Source organism: Cottoperca gobio, chromosome 14 (genome assembly GCF_900634415.1).
Source record: "Cottoperca gobio chromosome 14, fCotGob3.1, whole genome shotgun sequence".
Lineage (NCBI taxonomy): Eukaryota > Metazoa > Chordata > Actinopteri > Perciformes > Bovichtidae > Cottoperca > Cottoperca gobio.
In genome coordinates, this window is record NC_041368.1 from 17,459,282 (window position 1) to 17,478,145 (window position 18,864).

General features: G+C 42.4%; 1 protein-coding gene across 1 annotated transcript; it reads left to right on the forward strand.

Annotated features, from left to right (window-relative positions):
• The first annotated feature begins 1,718 nt into the window (after positions 1-1,718).
• On the forward strand, positions 1,719-8,860 carry spry4 (sprouty homolog 4 (Drosophila)). The gene is made up of 2 exons (XM_029448697.1): positions 1,719-1,931; positions 4,420-8,860. Exon 2 carries the CDS (start codon positions 4,471-4,473, stop codon positions 5,617-5,619), a length of 1,149 nt encoding a protein of 382 aa, XP_029304557.1. The 5' UTR covers positions 1,719-1,931; positions 4,420-4,470; the 3' UTR covers positions 5,620-8,860.
• Positions 8,861-18,864: the final 10,004 nt, after the last annotated feature.

Consider the following 18,864-nt stretch of genomic DNA (forward strand, 5'->3'; position numbering starts at 1 on the left):
GTAGTCTGAAGTTAGTATGGTTTAAAACATTTTAAAGTAGGCATTCAATATCATTAGAATAACCTCACTTAGAACCTATTTATCTAGTCATTCAAATGTATTCTTTTTGCTCATATGCACTGTGTAAAAGTGCTGCTGTATAAATAAAGTCAAGTGTATTGTATCCATATAGCCAACAATCACAAGTTTGCCTCAAAGGAATTTACAATCAGTACATAAAGCACCCTCTAGCCTAATGTTACTCACTTAATGGTTATTTATTTACATATTATTAAGAAGAAGAAGAAGAAGAAGAAGAAGAAGAAGAAGAAGAAGAAGAAGAAGAAGAAGAAGAAGAAGAAGAAGAAGAAGAAGAAGAAGAAGAAGAAGATAGTAAAATTGTGATAAAAGATAAAAGCCAACTGCATATGGTCATAAATATACCCTTGAGCAGCCCATTCACACACACTTTAAATTCCTATATTACAGTATTACAGGCAGATATAAATAATAATATAGAAAATATGAAACGCCATAATGTGTGATTAAGTCAATTAAAACCTTTTAAAGTTGTATTTTTACTGACTATACTACTGATTCATCCAAATACAAATGCATGGCGGGGGGTTGCAGGGAAACACACACACACACACCCACACACACACACGCACACACACTGGGATGTCAGAGAGAAAGGAAATTCACACTCATTTCCTCCGTGTGGTTTCGGTACAAATCAACAACATCCTGTCCTTTTGTGAATCCTGCCTGCCCTCATGCTGGTTTGCGTTTCAGAGTAGGCGTTATAACCCCCCACCCTTCTCCTCTCCTCCCTCCTTCTCCTCCTCCTCTTCTCCTCTGTTTTTTTTTTTTTTACACTACCATGGAAGCTGTAGTCATACCTCACATTGTTGCAGAGGAAGGAAGGGCACGTCTTTGTTCCCAATAAACGGCTTTAGATAGGACAGAGGAGCGGCTATTATTTATCCTAATCGAGCTGAGGCATGTGATCTGAAAGAGTCTCATACATTAAGTTTCATACTATTTTATTCTTCTAACTGACTTGTATCACATTCCTGCAGATTTATGGCTTGGCTGAGATATTGTAATTCCTAAAAATGCAGGCCATGACCGCATCTTCATGTTTTTCATTAGACAGTTTGGAACCTATTTATCAAAATTAGAAGAATATTAGAGATCGGATTTGCCATCAATGAAACAAGACATTAATTTATTGCAGATGTAGCCCCCTCACATCTCGCTCTCCCTCTCATCTATTACACAAAACCACCATAATCACGTCTCCTTTAATTTGTTGCAGGAAGCGCGAGCTGCATAGATAAATAAATTAACAGGCTAAAATAAAGCGAGAGAGGCACCACAGCCGATGAGACGACGCTTTATGTAAATCAGGCCTGACATTGCCCTTGTGACCAAAAAAAACCCACCTACTCATTCTCTCACCCCCTTCTCTGTCTCTCTCACACACGGTTCATTCGCCATTTCTTCCCATTCATAAAAATTTCGGCATCACGCATGCGCAATGCCATTCGGAGTCCTCCCCATTCATAAAAATGTAACCTCCGCATTTCAGCCCTCCCGAGTCGCTCTGCCCTCCCATTCACAAAAAAAGAGAAAAAAAGCTGAGGCATCTGCGCAGTGCCGTCCCTTTCCTTTCCTCTACCCTCCCATTCATAAAAACTCACTTCCCTCCCCCTCGGTGGTTGCAACATCATATCCAAAGCTCTGCGTCCACAACCGCAGTCGCCTTTTACGCACCAGCGAGTGGAGAATAGTGCAGGAGATCCCGTCTCCTTTCGCATTACCTTGCTCCTATTACTTCCTAACATTTGGACCTATCTTTACAGAACATTTGTGGAGCTACTCGCTCGCTTGGACTGGAATATAGCCTGCGCGCAAAGAAGAGATGAGCATTTTATCCTGAGACCACAGTAAGTGATCAGCTCTGGTGTTTTGTCATCGTTCAATATTTGAAACTTAGCGTGAGCATGTCGCTGCATAAACCAACTATTCAGACCTCTTATTAGGCTACTGCCTGCGCTTAACTGTCCCTCTCAATCCACTGACTCGCAGGCACGAATACGCTCTTGCAAACTCTATTTTGCAACAAGCTGTTTCACCGTGTTTCAACTGTGTTTGCACTTCGAGTCAATATTTAACAACCGATTTCATACCAAAAGCAAGGTTAAGGGCGCAGAGAGGGAAAAAAGTGTCGAGTTTTAATGAGAAACTCGTTCTTAATGCCGCTTTTTTAACAGAAGATACGCATTTAAATATACAGGGTCGCTATTTGTGGCTTCATTTACAGCCACTGTCACGAAAAAAGCCAGCGGAACAGATCCATATTCCGATCTCTGTCTAATTCTCCGTCCACTCTGAAGCCTGTTCGTGCTGTAGCCTATCTCGGGCGGTTCGGTTGCATTTCTCGTTCTCGCTGCAGCGACGGTTAGCGCACCATTTCGGTTGTGTCAGGTGTTTTTTCCATTAGCTTTTTCATCCTATCCGGCTAACGTCCAAGAAGATGCAAAAATGGGTCTTAAATCAGCTTATTTTGGTTGCAAAGCGCCATAACGTCCAGGTTTACGCATCAAGCTACGCATTTAACCGCCGCTGATACGAAATACCCCTCAACTGACTGTCTGGTGGCACACAGTGTACCATTTTCTTCAATGTCATACTTGTGTCCGTTTACAGATACAGATACAGAAAAGTGAGGTGTTGAATACGTGGTTACAATGCCTATATAAACATGCTATTTGAGTATGCCGAGCGGCCGCCTCCGGTTTTTATGACTCAGTCCATTCACATATTGAAGGGAGGGACACGCGCACACACGCACTTGAACACGCACTGTTCCGGCTTGGAGCTTATAATGGTCTAGATTTGACGATCACAAGCGCTTGTGTCCGTGCCAGCAATGTCGCAACAGGTTTCTCAAACAGGCTTTTGCAAATCCGAGGAAAAGGAGAATAAAATGAGCCGACGGTGAAGAGCTGTGGCACATTTTTAAGTAAAATAGATCATCAATCAGCAGTAACAAAGCACATAACGACTGTTTTTAGGTCCTTGCTAAATTCAGGTTGCCCCGAAAGAATAATCAAAACCATATTGCATCTCATGGTCTGAATGAGCTCGGTTTGCATTAAGCTAACTAAACACTGCAGATGTGGGTCAATGTAAATCTCGGTTGAGCTGCGTAGTTTGTCTTCAATCATCTTTTTGTTTTCTGTAAAGTAGGTTAGGTCTTTGTCAGGTGCCGAGCGTTCATCGATGAAGTGAATGATGAAACCGATTTCATTCAGGCTCATCATGACTGGAGCGCATTGATTCATGCTTGCAACACCGAATGCAGCCAGCAGCTTTCATTCACAAAAACCTGCAGTTCACAAAATCTGATCCATTCACAAATTGCCAGTTTGGCCTGTTTCTCTGATTAATTGACTATATACATATTTTAATATAGACATTTTACAACTGATACAATTATCAGTACAGTTATATATTTTTCTTTTTCTTTAAATCTATTATGTTGTTTTTAATGTGTGATTTTATCCAAAGACCTAATTTCCTTTTCCTCTTGCAACATTTTGGCTTTGTTGAAGTTCGTTTTCTGGCAAACTTCTCCTCTCTTTGCTCTGCCTTGTTTTTTGCATATTTGAGTCTTTTGCATGCAAGCCCTGCTCTCGGGTGCTCCCTGTTCTTTGGAAAGGGGGGCAATGAGAGCCCAACTTCTATTGTTCTAATGTCAAAGTTAGAATAGAGGAGGTTTGAAACCCTTTTGGTATTCAGTCTAAAGATCAAGATCGTTAGGAAACTCTACATTCAGATTGATGCAGGGATCCGGCCTTAAAAGACATTTGCGTAGAGAGACTCTCTGGTTTTTACTTGTGGTTTTTACTTGTAATATATGTCAGTTTTGCATGTTGTCCGGTGTTGATTTGAAATCTAGTGATCCCTTTAGATAGCCATTGTATGGTGTATTACAATCATAAAGAAAAAAGTCTAAATAATGTGTGGGGAAAGTAGTTTAAAGCAGTTGTTAGTCATTAGAAGAAGAAATGCAAAAGATTCAGGAAATGTAATATATACTCCAGTGGGTTAAACTGACACTTTACAATTTGACTATCCAATATACATTAACGTGTGTGATAAAATACAAGGTTAAACACATGAAAGTTATGATTTATTCTCATATCTTGTCTAATAACCTGAAGGTTTTAACTTCAACATGGTTAAAGACAAATAAAGAAATGTTATTTTTCCCTGTCACCCTTTGTTCATAGGATACTTTGCTTTCTTTGTGGTTTAAGATAAGATTGTTGAAAAAAAAAGAGGATCTAAAGGGTACAAGGGTAAGAACTTAAACAACAGCACATGCAGCCGGTCATAACTGTCTCTTTTGTATCTGTCTTTTTGCAGTTTCGCTAAATGCTGCTTTAGAGTGAAGACGTGCGAGGCACCAGCCTACACATGGAGTCCAGGGTTCCCCACCACATCCCCGGAGTGTCCTCCTCTCTCATATCCCAGCCCCTGCTGGACAGTCGAGTGCCCTACGGCCGCCTGCAGCACCCTCTCACCATCTACCCTATCGACCAGATAAAGTCCTCGCATGTGGAGAACGACTACATCGACAGCCCGGCGGTCATTTCCCAGCAGCCCCCGAGCCAGAAGTCTGTGAACCGAAGAATCACCTGGCTTGGTCAAAATCAGGAGGCTTTCCTGGGGGCAAACCACAACCATCATCACAATCACCAACACCAGCACCACCAGCAGGGCAGGTGCGAGCCCCACCATCACCAGGATACCACCACCCACCCTTGGATTTCCTTCAGTGGGAGGCCCAGCTCTATCAGCAGCAGCAGCAGCACCTCGTCTGATCAGAGGCTGCTGGACCACGCTGCCCCCACCCCAATGGTGGACCACCACCCCAACCTGCACCCCCACCAGGGCCCCGTCAACACAATCACAACCCAAACTCCAGGCTGCTTCCCTTCCTCTGAATCAAAAGTCCTCACCTCCTCTTCCTCTGCTTCCTCCTGCTCCTCCTCCTCTAAATCGCTGGACCTCAAGTCTACAAAGATGCCCGCGGGAGGTGTGTGCACCAATGGAGGCCAGCAGGGGTTGGCGCTGATCCCTTCAACCCCGGCCGAGAAGAAGCACCTCGTTCTCTGCGAGCACTGCGGGAAGTGCCGATGCACGGAGTGTACTCTCCCCCGAACCCTACCCTCTTGCTGGGTCTGCAATCAGGAGTGCCTGTGCTCTGCCCAGAGCCTGGTGGATACAGCCACCTGCATGTGCCTGGTCAAAGGGATCTTCTACCACTGCACAGAGGATGAGGACGACGAGGGCTCTTGCGCCGACAAGCCCTGCTCGTGCTCCCAGGCTAACTGTTGCGCACGTTGGTCCTTCATGGCTGCCCTTTCAGTTGTCCTGCCTTGCCTGGTCTGCTATCTGCCAGCTACAGGCCTGGCCAAACTGGGACAGAAGTGTTACGACAATGTTAGCAGGCCCGGCTGCCGCTGCAAGAATTTGCAAGGTGGTGTAAGCGCACCTGTCTGTAAAAACGGGGGCGTGGAAGCAAAAGTTGGGACGCTAGAGAAGCAGCAGCAAGGGTCATGATAGTGGACCGAACTGGCTAGCGGTGGCCTCGCTAAAAAATTGACAGGACCACACAGTACTTTCCTGCTCTCTATGGATAGGACAATCCAACACCAACCCCTTAAACTACCCCATTAATCTGCTGGAAGGTGACTTATGTAAAACAAAGGTACTTAAATGGCTTCTTGACCTATGTTTGATAGGGCGGATGATCAAAAGGGGCCTGACCTGAGAGAGCTGGCTAGTAGGAATAGCTATCAGGCCCCTTATAGGTTTGTAGGAGTGACACAAGAAGAAGAAGAGACTAGATTGTGGGACTGATGTTTGTGTTGTTTTGAAAAGATGGCTGAAGGCACAAAGTCATTGTACCTCTCTGCTGCTTTGTATTTCTCAGCTAATTTTATAAAAGGTAACTAACCAGAAGCTGATTGCTGATCCTCGGATAACATAAACGTTATTTGGTGGAGATAAATATCTGTATGCCTCTCTCATACCCCCCAAAAGCACAGCCCAGTGTTCCTCTGTCTGAACAAACACGAAAACAAGTGATTACCTATACTGTGGCTTTATGATAGGCCACTGCAAGAGTGAAACCACCACTTACTCACTCACTCTCTCCACTATTATGATGCTCACCATCTTTTAGTGTTGCCATTTGTTCCTCTTTTAGCTTAAAAATGCTAACATTTTATCTTTAAGTTTTAATCTCCAAGCTGTAAAAACAAACCTCTTTGAGACTTAAAGATAATAGTCATTTTCCATTTGTTGTATTACAAGGGAGAGAGTGATAATCACTTTACAGTGTGTTTCCTGTTTTTGGGGGGTGAAGCCCAGATATTCTAAAAGATTTTGAATGCTGTTCACCAATCACCTCAGAGGTAATGCATGTCATGACCTGCATGCTCTAGTCTAATGGTTACCCACCGTGCTAGAAGTCGATGTGTCGTAGAGAAACGTGTAAAAAAGTACACCCAACCTTCTCAGGGATTGTTTCAGTAATCCTCTCTAGAACTTGGCCTACAGCATGTTGATTTCTAAACTGCCTAAGAGCCTGGTCTACTTCCTCTTTGCAAATAAAGGCAAAGAAACATTTAGGGGCAAAAAGGCAATAGTGAATCATTTAAAACAAGTAAGCTAGGTGAGAAACAAACTGGCCAGAAAATAATGTTTCCGGAGGAGAGGAGATGCAAGTGATAGAGAGTGAAGAGGGGGGAGAGAAGGCATAGCAAAGTTGTTGTTGTGTTTGTATCTAGTCAGCCTTTGTCGAAATCAAACCTGCCACTTGCACAACCTTTTTTAGGAAGACGCAAACCCCTTAAAGGATGTACTAAAGCACAGTATTAACCACCTCAGCTATCTCACATTACGTTTGCGTGCACTTCATTTAGTCCACACCCCCAGCCCCCCTCTACACACAGTGTCTTCATTCAATTCTAATCACAATGCTGCATAGCTGCGTTAGTCAGATAGTCTGTCTATTATTCTTAAAGTCTATTTTTGTGGCTTACATGATGTTCTTAGGACTTTGCCAAAGGAAGCTAGGGTACAGGAGCTTGTTTTTGCTGTCTTAGTGATCACAGTTGTTATGCACTCTTGCCAAATGGAGTTGACGGCAGTTGGTTCTTAAAGGCATGCTGCCCTTTAATACAGACGGCCTTTTCTGTTTGGCATAAAGGCATACTGTCTTTGTTGCTCCATAACACACACAGCTCACTTTTTTTATGTTGGACATTTAACTTCCATTAGGGCGCCTAACTTTGCTCATACTCGTGTTTGTCTTGTTGCACAAAGCTGATATCACACAGGAGAAAAAGGAAAGAAAAAAACACACTGTCCTTAGTCTTGAATGTATGAGGCAATATTTTCAAAACCTAGCAATTCAGTCCGAGAGAAAGGTGCCAAAACTGAGAATGATTGTGTGATTGGGTAACGGCCTAATACATGTAGGTGGGCAGCAAAAATCACAAATGTTTTGACAATATATTTAGTAATAGAGCTATGCAGGTGAAATGTTATTTGCTGTAAATAGTTTCACAACATTTGTGTTCTTTAGAAAAGACTTTTAAATGTCCTTGAAAGATTGCATGGTACGTTATAACTACAATTCAGTACAAAATATATAGAGAATATATTAGATATATATTTTGAGGGTAAGATTAAGATGTTTTTGAGGTTGTGAGAAAAAGGAAAGAGGGAGGGTGGTTAGAGGAAGGTTCGGGGAGGGGTAACGAAAATGACAGGTCTTTCTATCACAAGCACTTGATTAAGAAAAGTGTGCCCAGCAATAAAAAAAGACAGAAAAAAAACCTCCTGCTGTTTATGCCATCCATGGCTCATTAGCAGTCGAGAGGCTAAGCTAATTCCCTGGTTCCTCTCCGAGTCCTAAAGACTGTGGACTCATTGAATCCACATAGGGAACACAATCTACCCCTATCCGGATAAACCCATTTCCTGCTGTTATTGCTCAGTGTCTCAACTCTCTCCCCTCTTTTTCTCTTTCTTGCCTTTTTTTTTCTTTCCTCTCTTCCCTCTTCTTCCCTCCTTCCTCCCTGAGAAATAGTCCAACAAACACCCCTGGCCTTGATTGACAAACACAGCTGCTGTGCATAAACTTGTCATACCACAGAGACGGGAGAGAAAGACAAGTCTGTCTCTCTTTCTCGTCTGTTTTCCCCCGGTCTTTGTTTTTCCTCTCGATTTGTAGTTCTGTGCCATCTTTTTAACCAATGGACCTTCAACAGTCGCTGCCTTTATTTTATTTTATTTCTCGGCTCTGTCACTGCACGTTAGCTTTATACTTTTACATGTGCTCAGTAGCCTGTTCAAGGTGTGGAATAATCATCCAACAAGGACAACTCAATGATTAAAATATTTTCTTCTTTTTTTTTTACCCTTCGCTACAATGCTGTGACTTTTACACACCCATACCCCTTTGTGTCACTCATTTGCGGGCACTGATTTATTTTTATTTTCAACCCAAACAAGAGGAACAGTCTCATACATCTGGGTGATGCTACTCCATTCCTTTATGCCTTTGCAATGTCAATGTTGGGGATTAAGAACGAGATCTGTGCTTTTGTTTTGTTTAGATATAACAAAAAGAAAAAAAATCTCTCATATAAAAGGTTCCCTTTATAGATATATTTATTTTGAAGTTCTATTTTATATAGTATTTATTTAGATGCCAACTTTTTGTTTGTGAAGAAAGCTTATGTCGAAATGGAATGTACATTGACAATGGAAATATATATTGTTAAATATACCAGGCTGTTGTGTCGTTACTTTGTGAGTAGTTTGCAACCAACTAACACACACACACACACACAAACACACACATATGCACTTCACAATGACCATGCACCGAGAGGGACATAGCCCCAAAAATGTTAAGATACAAAAAAGAATAACAACATGCTGAATAAAATCTTAAATCCTGCAGTGATCATGCATATGTGCAGTACATTTTAGCACAGAAAATCCTTTTTAAATGTCTCTGTAAACACTTACAAGCTTCTTACGAATATATGTTAGTTACTAGACGCTGATTTCTTTAAGTATCAATCATTCTGTTAAGGAACATTTATGTGCTTTGGTTGTTTTATATCAGCACTTCAACTTCCTGAGGTCCCTCACTTCCTGTGTCTGAATAGATCGCTCTCTATAAAACACTGGTAGGTCACTGAAGGCCAAATAAAGCAGCTTGACCTTAAGCTGAAAGAAAACATTACATAAGTAACAGGAAATAATTCAGCGACTTCCTCTGGACGATGTAACATGAGACAGTTGGTCACTTCATATCAGAGCTTATGCTTGATGGCTGCTGTGTGTGTGTGTGTGTGTGTGTGTGTGTGTGTGTGTGTGTGTGTGTGTGTGTGTGTGTGTGTGTGTGTGTGTGTGTGTGTGTGTGTGTATGTGTGTGTGTTTGACTCACAGGTTAAACTGACTTCCTTCTAGTTTATAGGGGTGGTCTGTTATAATCTGGATGTGTAACATTCCTTTCTCTCCAAAGCACCTCCTTAAGAAGCTGGAGCATCACAAAAACTTCCTGTCACACACACACACACACACACACACACACACACACACACACACACACACACACACACACACACACACACTGTCGTCACCCCCCCACCCCCAAGCCCACCTGCACTGCTGTTAGCCCCGAGGCGCTTTTCTTTCCCTTATTCTCTTCCCCTCCTTCCCCTCTACACGCTTGTTTCCTGGGTGTTTACCCGAATGCACCTGGGAGAGGAGAGTGGGACAAATGAGCGACACAGAGAGTGTGAGAAAGGTAGAGAAGAGACAGCGAGAAATTAAAAAGAAGACATGAAGAGAACAGAGCAAAGTAGAGCAGAGCAGGCCTTCCAGCGTCACATAAAGAACGTGTTTCGGCTGCAGAAGCCCTGCAGGCGCTGCAGAGTCTGCTCCAACAGGTGAGATCAGAGACAACCTGCCTGCTTACCTGCCGGTCTGTCAGCACCCGCCTGGGACACACACACAAACACCTGCATTTGACTTCCTCCACACCTACATTGTCATCTCCACCCTACCGAGCCACATACATATCATCAACACAGGAAGCACCGGCACAGGCAGCTGAAGAAGTAACCATTTATTATCGGCTGGTATTATGGCAACCTGGATTCACTGAGCAACCGGTCCTGGGTCAGAAACTGTGAATGCAAATAATTATTTGTGCTGTGGTTTGGGCTTACCAGAAGGGTTTGGTCTACCACAGGAGACAATGCAACAAACAAAAGCCAGAAAACAGTTGAAACCTACTGTATGTTTGAATGTTTTTTTTTAATCGTAGGCTGTACGTTTACTGTGCTTTTAAAATATATATACTAAGCATTGTGTGGGGGGGGGGGGGGAGCTAGTATATCAGACTGCTGTCTCTGCTGCTGCTGCTGCTGCTGCTGCATGTTTGTGCTCTGCTTCATTTGCAGCGTTATTGTACAATGTCAAGAATAAGGTCGTCACACCCAGCACACTCGCACAAACATCAGCTGTTGTTAAGGCAAAGTATTTCTGTTGTGCTGGTCATTTCTTACACATGGAGACATTCTCAAATCTAAATGTGTGTGTTACATGAATGTCCAAGAGAAAAAAATGTATTTTAATTATTATTAGCAACTGAGAACAGGACATTTAAATGCATTAAATGTGCTCCATTTTAATTCCAAGAGAAGTGTGTCAGTGGCCCTCAGGCTGGATGGGACTTTGTTCCAGTTAGGACACATGCGACCTCGAGTGTGTTTGTGGGTTGGACCATCATTACATATGAGTCCCACTGAAAAGGTTGTGTTGCGATAACACAGGAAAAAGGGATCATCAGGTGCAACCTCGAAGCAACATAATCTGACTTGACCCATCTCATGTTTGTCCTCTTATCGGCTGCGTTTCACAACCGGCAGAACTCGTCCTGCTAAGCCACCATATCGCCGTACATCGATGTGACCCTAGATACCTTCTAAAGGGGCAAACCGCCACTTTTCCAGCGTGAATCTGCATTTGGGTAACATATGTTAGACCAATGCTCTGAGTCTGTGGGGAAAACCACACGCCAGTTTTCTGCAATGAATGATGTTTCCCCTCAGCTGGTTTGCGATTTTCAAGAAGCTAACTGTAATTTTGTCTTTCCAGCACTTATGTGCTTCAAGTTAGCTCAAGTAAATCCCCCGCAGTTTGCTGTTTAGATGACATATTGCAAAAGTCATTTTCACATCTGGTGCAGTGCTCAACTAAACCCCCTCGCACCACCGACAACCCCCAGATACACACACACACACACACACACATGCACACACACACACACACATGCACACACACACACACACACACACACACACACACACACACACACACACACACACACACACACACACACACACACACACACTCTCTCTCTTCTCTCTTCTTTCTTTTCCTGTCACCCCCATTCATCCCCCATCTCTCATTCTCTGTTTACAGAATACAATCTATAAAAGCAGATAGATTTTATTTTAATTAAAGAAGTGGAAGTGTGACAATTTGACGATACGTCGTTGATAGAGTTTTGGAGTTGCAGGGGCATTATTGGCATGAAAGAAAACAGCATGAGATGTCTTCCTTGTCCGACAAAATTGTTACTAAAGTGAGGATCAGACTACAAAATGTTGGTGGTTAAATGGCCCATACCCACAGACGTGTGGCTTTGGGAACAATAATTAGCTAGGTCTTCAAGATCTCAGTATGTTTGTGTTGCTAAATCAAAGCACATACAGTTCCAGCATTGAATACCCAAAGGTAAAAGAGTAGCACACACACATATCTTCAGGACAAAGTAGACTAATCTCAATGTCACCAATTTATTCGGGCCACGTCAAACAAACATGCTCACGTTCCGGCCTGGTGGCCTTCATCAAAAGCATTCACCGAGCAGGACCTACTTCGTCCTGAAAATATGTGTGTGTGCTACCTTTTTACATTTTGGTATTGAACCCTGGAACTTTGATTTGCACCAGACACAATGATGTGTAATTGTATCCAGTGTTTTGTGTCACAGTGGAAAACAAGTCACTCTAAACCTGCAGCTTGTGCAAGACCGCAAGCTGCTCTCTCATCCAAACTACAGCAGCACAATGATCACCTAATCTGACACAGTGACCACCTGGAAATGCCAACACTATTAGCTGTTGTCACTTTTACAGCAATGTATATATATGGTTTGGTTATTTATAATGTCTTTGTCACAAATGAGATATACCATTTGGGAAAAAGATTCTACTCATAAATCTGTAGACAGAAATCAAGTTTCCATCCTCATGCAATTTAAATTTAAACCAAATGTCCAGAAAATTATTAAATAAATCCATCCACAACTGGTATGTGGACATTAAGAATTTGCCACATCGAGATAAACAGCTCGTGATGGTAATTCTCAAGTTGGGTGCCATTAAACAACTGCAAAAGAAAATAGTGCAATGACGTAATTAAAAAAATGCCAGTCAAATCTCATGAATGCTAACCAAAAGTGCATAAAAACAGGTGATGAGAAACACTCAGGAGCAGGATGATGATGAGGAGGAGTTAATGTCTCTGTGCGTGTGGGCACACGGGTGAGTTGGAGAGGGGATCGCAATGCTCGTATGCACATGAGATCCCGCGCAGGTCTGTAGGAATGCACGCTCTTATATGGGGCAGACATGGCAAGTGCACACTGTTTGGAAATGGAGCCCCATGACATTTAGACCTGCAGATTGCAAAATCATGTCACCTCCCACCACACACACACACACACACACACACACACACACACACACACACACACACACACACACACACACACACGCACAAATGTCCCAACACACACAGTTTCTCCTCCTCTGCCCCTCTCCCCCCCTCCTTTTCCCTCCTCTCTTTCCTCTGTGGAATTCAAAAGTAAAATGAACCTAAGTGTGACAGGATGGCTTGAGCTGCAGGAAAAACACACATTTCAACACTTGAGAAGTGGCGGGGAAAGCAGAGAGGAGAGGAGCAGGAGCTGCTGGGACAGTCGGAGGAGAACAGGGAGCAAAGGAGGAGCGGTTGTTCGGGATTCTGAGAAGCTTGTCTCATTCAATGTGCATCCTGTCCTAAAACGGCCAATGAAAACCTCAAAGTGCTTGAGCTACAACTGAAGATATTAAATTAAAAACATCTTTCAAGTTTTTAATAAAAAATTTCAGCCTGACAGCTATTGTCAAGCATCCAAATAGTTTTCCCTTCCAGTATGTCAAAAACCAAAGCAGTGGTGCTGGCGCTTTCTTTTTTATGGGACAAAATATTTCCCAGTTCACAGCTTAAGTGTTCCTTTGAGCCCAAGGAGGCAAAAGAGGAAGAAAGACAGAAAGAAGAAGAGAAAAGAGAGATTAGCCACAATTTTTAGTGCCGCAGTTGCCTGCCTACCAGCAAGTCAGCCAGGCAGTCAGCCTGTCCACCACGAAGCCAGTCACCCAACCAGCAAACAAGCCAACCAGTCCATTGCATTCAGTGGGGCCACTGGCATGGGACCAACTAATGCCACTAAACAAAGAGCTACTGTCTTGCATCACTTCCCCTCAGAGAGGCCATCCAGGCCGCAGCCTCTTATCACCAGGCACTGCCAGTCTGCAGCACACCGAGGCCTCCGCCACACTGGCCTCTTTACTGCTTTCTGCTACAGCCTTCTTCCATTATACCGCCATTATACTAACCCTGTACCCAGGGGGAGGCTTTTATTTCAGCTTTCATGACTGTCAACAAAAGGGGCAGCACATAAAAAGAAAAACAAATTAAACCTATCAAACAGAAATCTTATTGTATTTCATCTGTCACCCTAACATAAAGGAAAACCTTTTTTCTGCTTTTATTTTTGGACAAATATGTACCGAGTGATGTTACGTGTGTTCACACAGTGTGTTTCAAAAGTTTAGAAAAACGCATAAGTTCGTTTGTCCACTTCTTGTCAGTGGACTTGAGCTTCACGATTACAGTCTTGTTTCTCAGATTTGCAACTGAGGGAGAAACATTTTTTGCATTTGAAGCCTAGAAATGTGATATTCTACATATTATTCTCTTCTGTTCTAATGTGATCCTATTATTTTCTTATTGTAGAAGTTAAGCAGTGAAAGTCTGGAATCCTAATGGGCAGCTTTGCTCCTCAGTCTTGATAAGTATTCTGCCGGTGTAGTTTGATACTTCCTTCCATTCCACAACCTCTGTGCGTGTGTGTGTGTGTGTGTGTGTGTGTGTGTGTGTGTGTGTGTGTGTGTGTGTGTGTGTGTGTGTGTGTGTGTCATGGATGCGTGTCTGTTTTCAACAGGCCCTGTGGCTGCCTAAGGGGGGTGGACATGTGTAAAGGAACAGTTGCATTCCTTTCAGATCCTCCTCTCAAAGGGAAAACACACACACAAACACACTCATTCAAATCTATACAAAGTAAGCTTATAAGAACACACAAACCTACACACACTCTCTCTCTCTCTCTTTCTCCTCTTTCTCTCTCTTTTCCCTCTCGTTCTCTCTCTTTCTGAACAACAGCGGAGCAGAACGGTCCCCCGAGGCGTCGGAGGGGCCAAAACTGAACCGACCAAACTTGGCTTCCGACCCCGGAGCAGCGACACGCCCACTTGGCGGCGGCCTGCAGTGCATTCCTGGTGAGAGCATTGTCAAAGCCAAGCACTTCCTCTGGAGCAGGGCCAGCCCCGCCACAATAACATTTCATACATTTATCTCTTGGCTTGAGTCTCTTATACTCAGTACTGACACAAACAGAGAACAGACACATGGGTGCATGCATAAGAAAGAACGTGTGTGTACATACATGCACACACTTACAAAGAGAGGTATTGCAAAACACTGCTGTGATTCCTGTCTTTGCTCTCCTCCTCTCTGTTCAATTGTTCCAATCTATGTTCTTTCTCTAATCTTGTTTTTATTTTTTTTGAAAGTGAACCGATTGCACTGACCTTTTTCCTCTCACGGTTTCACTGGAGAGTGAAAAACATCAACTTCATCCTGACCTCCACTTGTTATGGGATACAGCTGATATCCTACCCTCCTCGGCTTCCTCTGCGACTCTTCACACGGGCTGTCAAAACTTTTTTCAGTTTCAGAAATTTACTGCATCCAAAAAACAAGTGTGGAGCAATTATTAAGTTTTAAATTATGTACAAAAATCCCATTCAGTGACTGTTTTTAGATAATGTTGAAAAGAAAGAATGGTCTATCTTTCAGCTGCTGGGCTTGTCTGATTTTCAGTGAATGTTTTTTAACATATTGTGACAGTGAAAACTAAGATTGTGTTCGTTTCTTTGTGTCTTCACAAGGATGGTAGTGAATTAGAATACTATATATAAATAAAATATAAAAATAAAATATAGATATTATAGATATACGTATATATTGATAGGTACGGATGTAACTACGGTTCTATGAATCCTGGATGACCGCCAGAGTTCTTAGTCACTCTGAATCTCCTGATTTTGCGAAAAGATTCTGTAGAACTGATCACGTCAATGATACCGGATCTTGTACATGACCGGGGTCATCCGAGGTCACACATGACTATGTTGATATAAATATTCGACCTGCGCGAGACGGAAGATATTAATTGTTAAGCACTGCCTCTGGCGGTCAGTAAGGATGAAATAGAACAGACCTTGCTATCAAGTCATTACTTAGATTTGGTGTATGTTAATAGTTATTGTTACTAATCATTCATGTCAGAAAGTAGAGGAAAGGTGCCCGCTATCATTTCTCAAAGTCCAACATGATGTGTTCAAATTGCATGTCAGTCTGATTTGGCTTCAAAGTTACTTATACTTCTTCATACAATTCCTACTGAGGTTCTCGAAGGTTAAATCCGCTTAACTCACTTGTCTGCTTGGCTGTCTGTGCTCCAGTTTCTATTCTGTCAGGACAAACAAAAAAGGGGCCAAAAACACATAATGAAAGAGAGAGAGAGCGAAACAAGGGAGGGAGAGAGAGAGAGAGAGAGAGAGAGAGAGAGAGAGAGAGAGAGAGAGAGAGAGAGAGAGAGAGAGAGAGAGAGAGATAGAGAGAGAGAGAGAGAGAGAGAGAGAGAAAGAGAGAGAGAAGAGAGGAAGAAACAGGGGAGAGAGAGAGAGAAAACAAGGGATAGGAAAAGAGAATCCACAAGAGGAAGGAGAGAGAGAGATAGAAAAGAGAAGCAAACTTTTTTTCTCGACTCTCATCTTCTCTCTATCCTCTGCTAGATAGCTCTCAAATAGAGAGACTTATGTAACAGGTATGACTTCACAGGAAGCCATTGTGTGTATGTGTGTGTGTGTATGTGTGTGGTGTGTGTGTGTTTGTGTTTGTGTTTGTGTGGTGTGTGTGTGTGTGTGTGTGTGTGAGTGTTTTGTTGTTTGTTTGTTTGTTTGTTTGTTTTGCTTGTTTCCTGGCCTGTGTATAACTTGTTTGTGTGTGTGTGGTGTTTGTGTGTGTGTGTGTGTGTGGTGTGTGTGTGTGCGTGTGTGTGTTTGTGTGTGTGTTTTTTGTGTGTGTGTGTGGTGTTGTGTGTGTTTGTTTGTTTGTTGTTTGTTTGCTTGTTTCCTAGCCTGTGTATAACGTGTGTGTGTGTGTGTGTGTTTGTGTGTGTGTGTATGAGGCTTTGTTGTTGGACTCAGGAGGATGAATCGATGTCTCTTGGTTTTCAGTTCAAAAGTATTGGTGTAGGTTTGAAGTTTACTAAAATAATGGAGGGACACTTGCAGTCCTGAGGTTGTTGCTTAAATGTTTGTGTTAAAATGGGTAAATAATGACAGTTATGGTGCATGATTTGAATCATGGCCAACCTTTCTAAGCATATTGACAGCCCACATGACTGAGAATCTCTGTCTGCTCATCTTTATAGGAAATAAATGAACGTCCAAAAACTCACATAATGTAACCGTCACTGAGGCGAGAGCCAGAAGAAACAAATCCAGGTTAAACTTCAGACTGGACACAGGGAGATTATGTGATTTTTAACAAACTATAAATGGATACACATTCACAAAACTAACATGGACTCACTCTTACAGTCCCTGGGGGACTTGTAGAGTTTAGTTGTGAAGGCTGGATATGTTGCGATAAACTTACAGCAGCTTTGTATTACAAATCCAACAGTGGTCGTGCCAGTGACTGAAATAATGATGTTACACACATCTGTTTCTCAACTGAATCTGCCAAATCACTCTCCGGCTCAGGAGAGGAGAGAGACCCTACTCTCGTGAAACGTGTAATTTTCACATGGTCACATCTTCTTCTACAGCAGATCGCTAACATATCTCTGCTCTGAGATGCCCTCTCCTTCCTGTTAACATACATCTGTTTAGTCAATATCATGAACAACAAGGAAAATCACCATGGCAACCCATCAGAAACAGCTCACCACCTCTTTCACTAGCGCACCTATAGGCAAAGAGAAAAAAAGTCATGTCATGTTTTCTCAGATATGTGAGAGTTGTGTGTATGTGTGTTTGCATGTTTAGGACCTGAGGGTGGGGTATCTTGGCATGTCTCACCACGGTTCAATGTTTCCTTTTAGCTCTATTGGCACTCTTGTGTTCCTGTTGGCTGACCTTTTCTCTTCCTGTGAAGTTCCTGTCATGCATTCTCTGTTTTCGAAGGTCACAGATATCTTACCCGAAGCCAGTTGTATTGTAATATAGTTTAGAAAGAGGTATGTTATTCCAGAAATAAAAAGTTCATTTGATTTATTTAGCACAAACGGTTTGTATACTTTTGATTACATGACGGTTGTTTAAAAAAAGTAAAGATTTCGCCACTATGCGGTCAACTGCATTATGGAAATATCCAGCAAAAGATATCCATGGACATGTAGAACTTTGTATTGAAAACATTAATTCTAAAATAAATTCTGGTATTGCTTAATTGTCATCATTCTGACTTCTGATTCTTCTGATTTCAGAAACAAATGTTGAGCAAAACAACTCAAAGTAAAACTATAATGTTGTATTGTATAATTGCATTGGTCTTAGCTTCCATAAGAAGCTTTTAGGGAAAGACGCCATGATATTGTTGTAGCCAGGGCTTTGAGCAAGGGTGTATTAAGAGAGCTGGAAATGGAGCGAGTCAGATCAACCACAGTACTGCAACAGAAATTAATCCAAAGCATAGGCGCCATTACAGAAGAGTTGTGTCTTTCAGGACACTTCCAGCTACAAACAATGTCAAGTATTACTCCTTGCATTATGAAAAGCAAAATTTCTGATGGTGACAGTCATAATTTATGACACCCAGAGAAAATTACACACTAATGCACATGTGAAGTAGGCCCCACAACATGGAAGCAAAACCAGCAAGCGTACGTCCTGGGCCTAACTAAGGACTAACTTTTGTTGAAATGCGTGGGCGCCATCTTGGTGTCCAATATCCAATTCTCATAAAACACAGATGTGTTGTCTGTTTTAGGAAAAAGAAGTAAAGGATTGGATAGGATTTAAGAATATTTCTACTTTTCTAAGTTTGTCCTTTGACTTTAGGGTTGTGCTATATTACATTGACTGACTGCTCTTATAATCTTACTCAACAAACCGTCGTATCCAGCTGCCAATAAATAGATCTCAGAGGACAGAACCTCTGAAAACATGGAGAGGAGGAAGGAATTATAAACCTTCTGGATTTAATTCCTGCCAATCATTGTGAAAAGTGATTTTAGTTAATGGTTTCCAAGAAAGGGAATCTCTAGGAACTACAGGAACTAGTTTGGCTGAACTAAATACTCATGCAAAA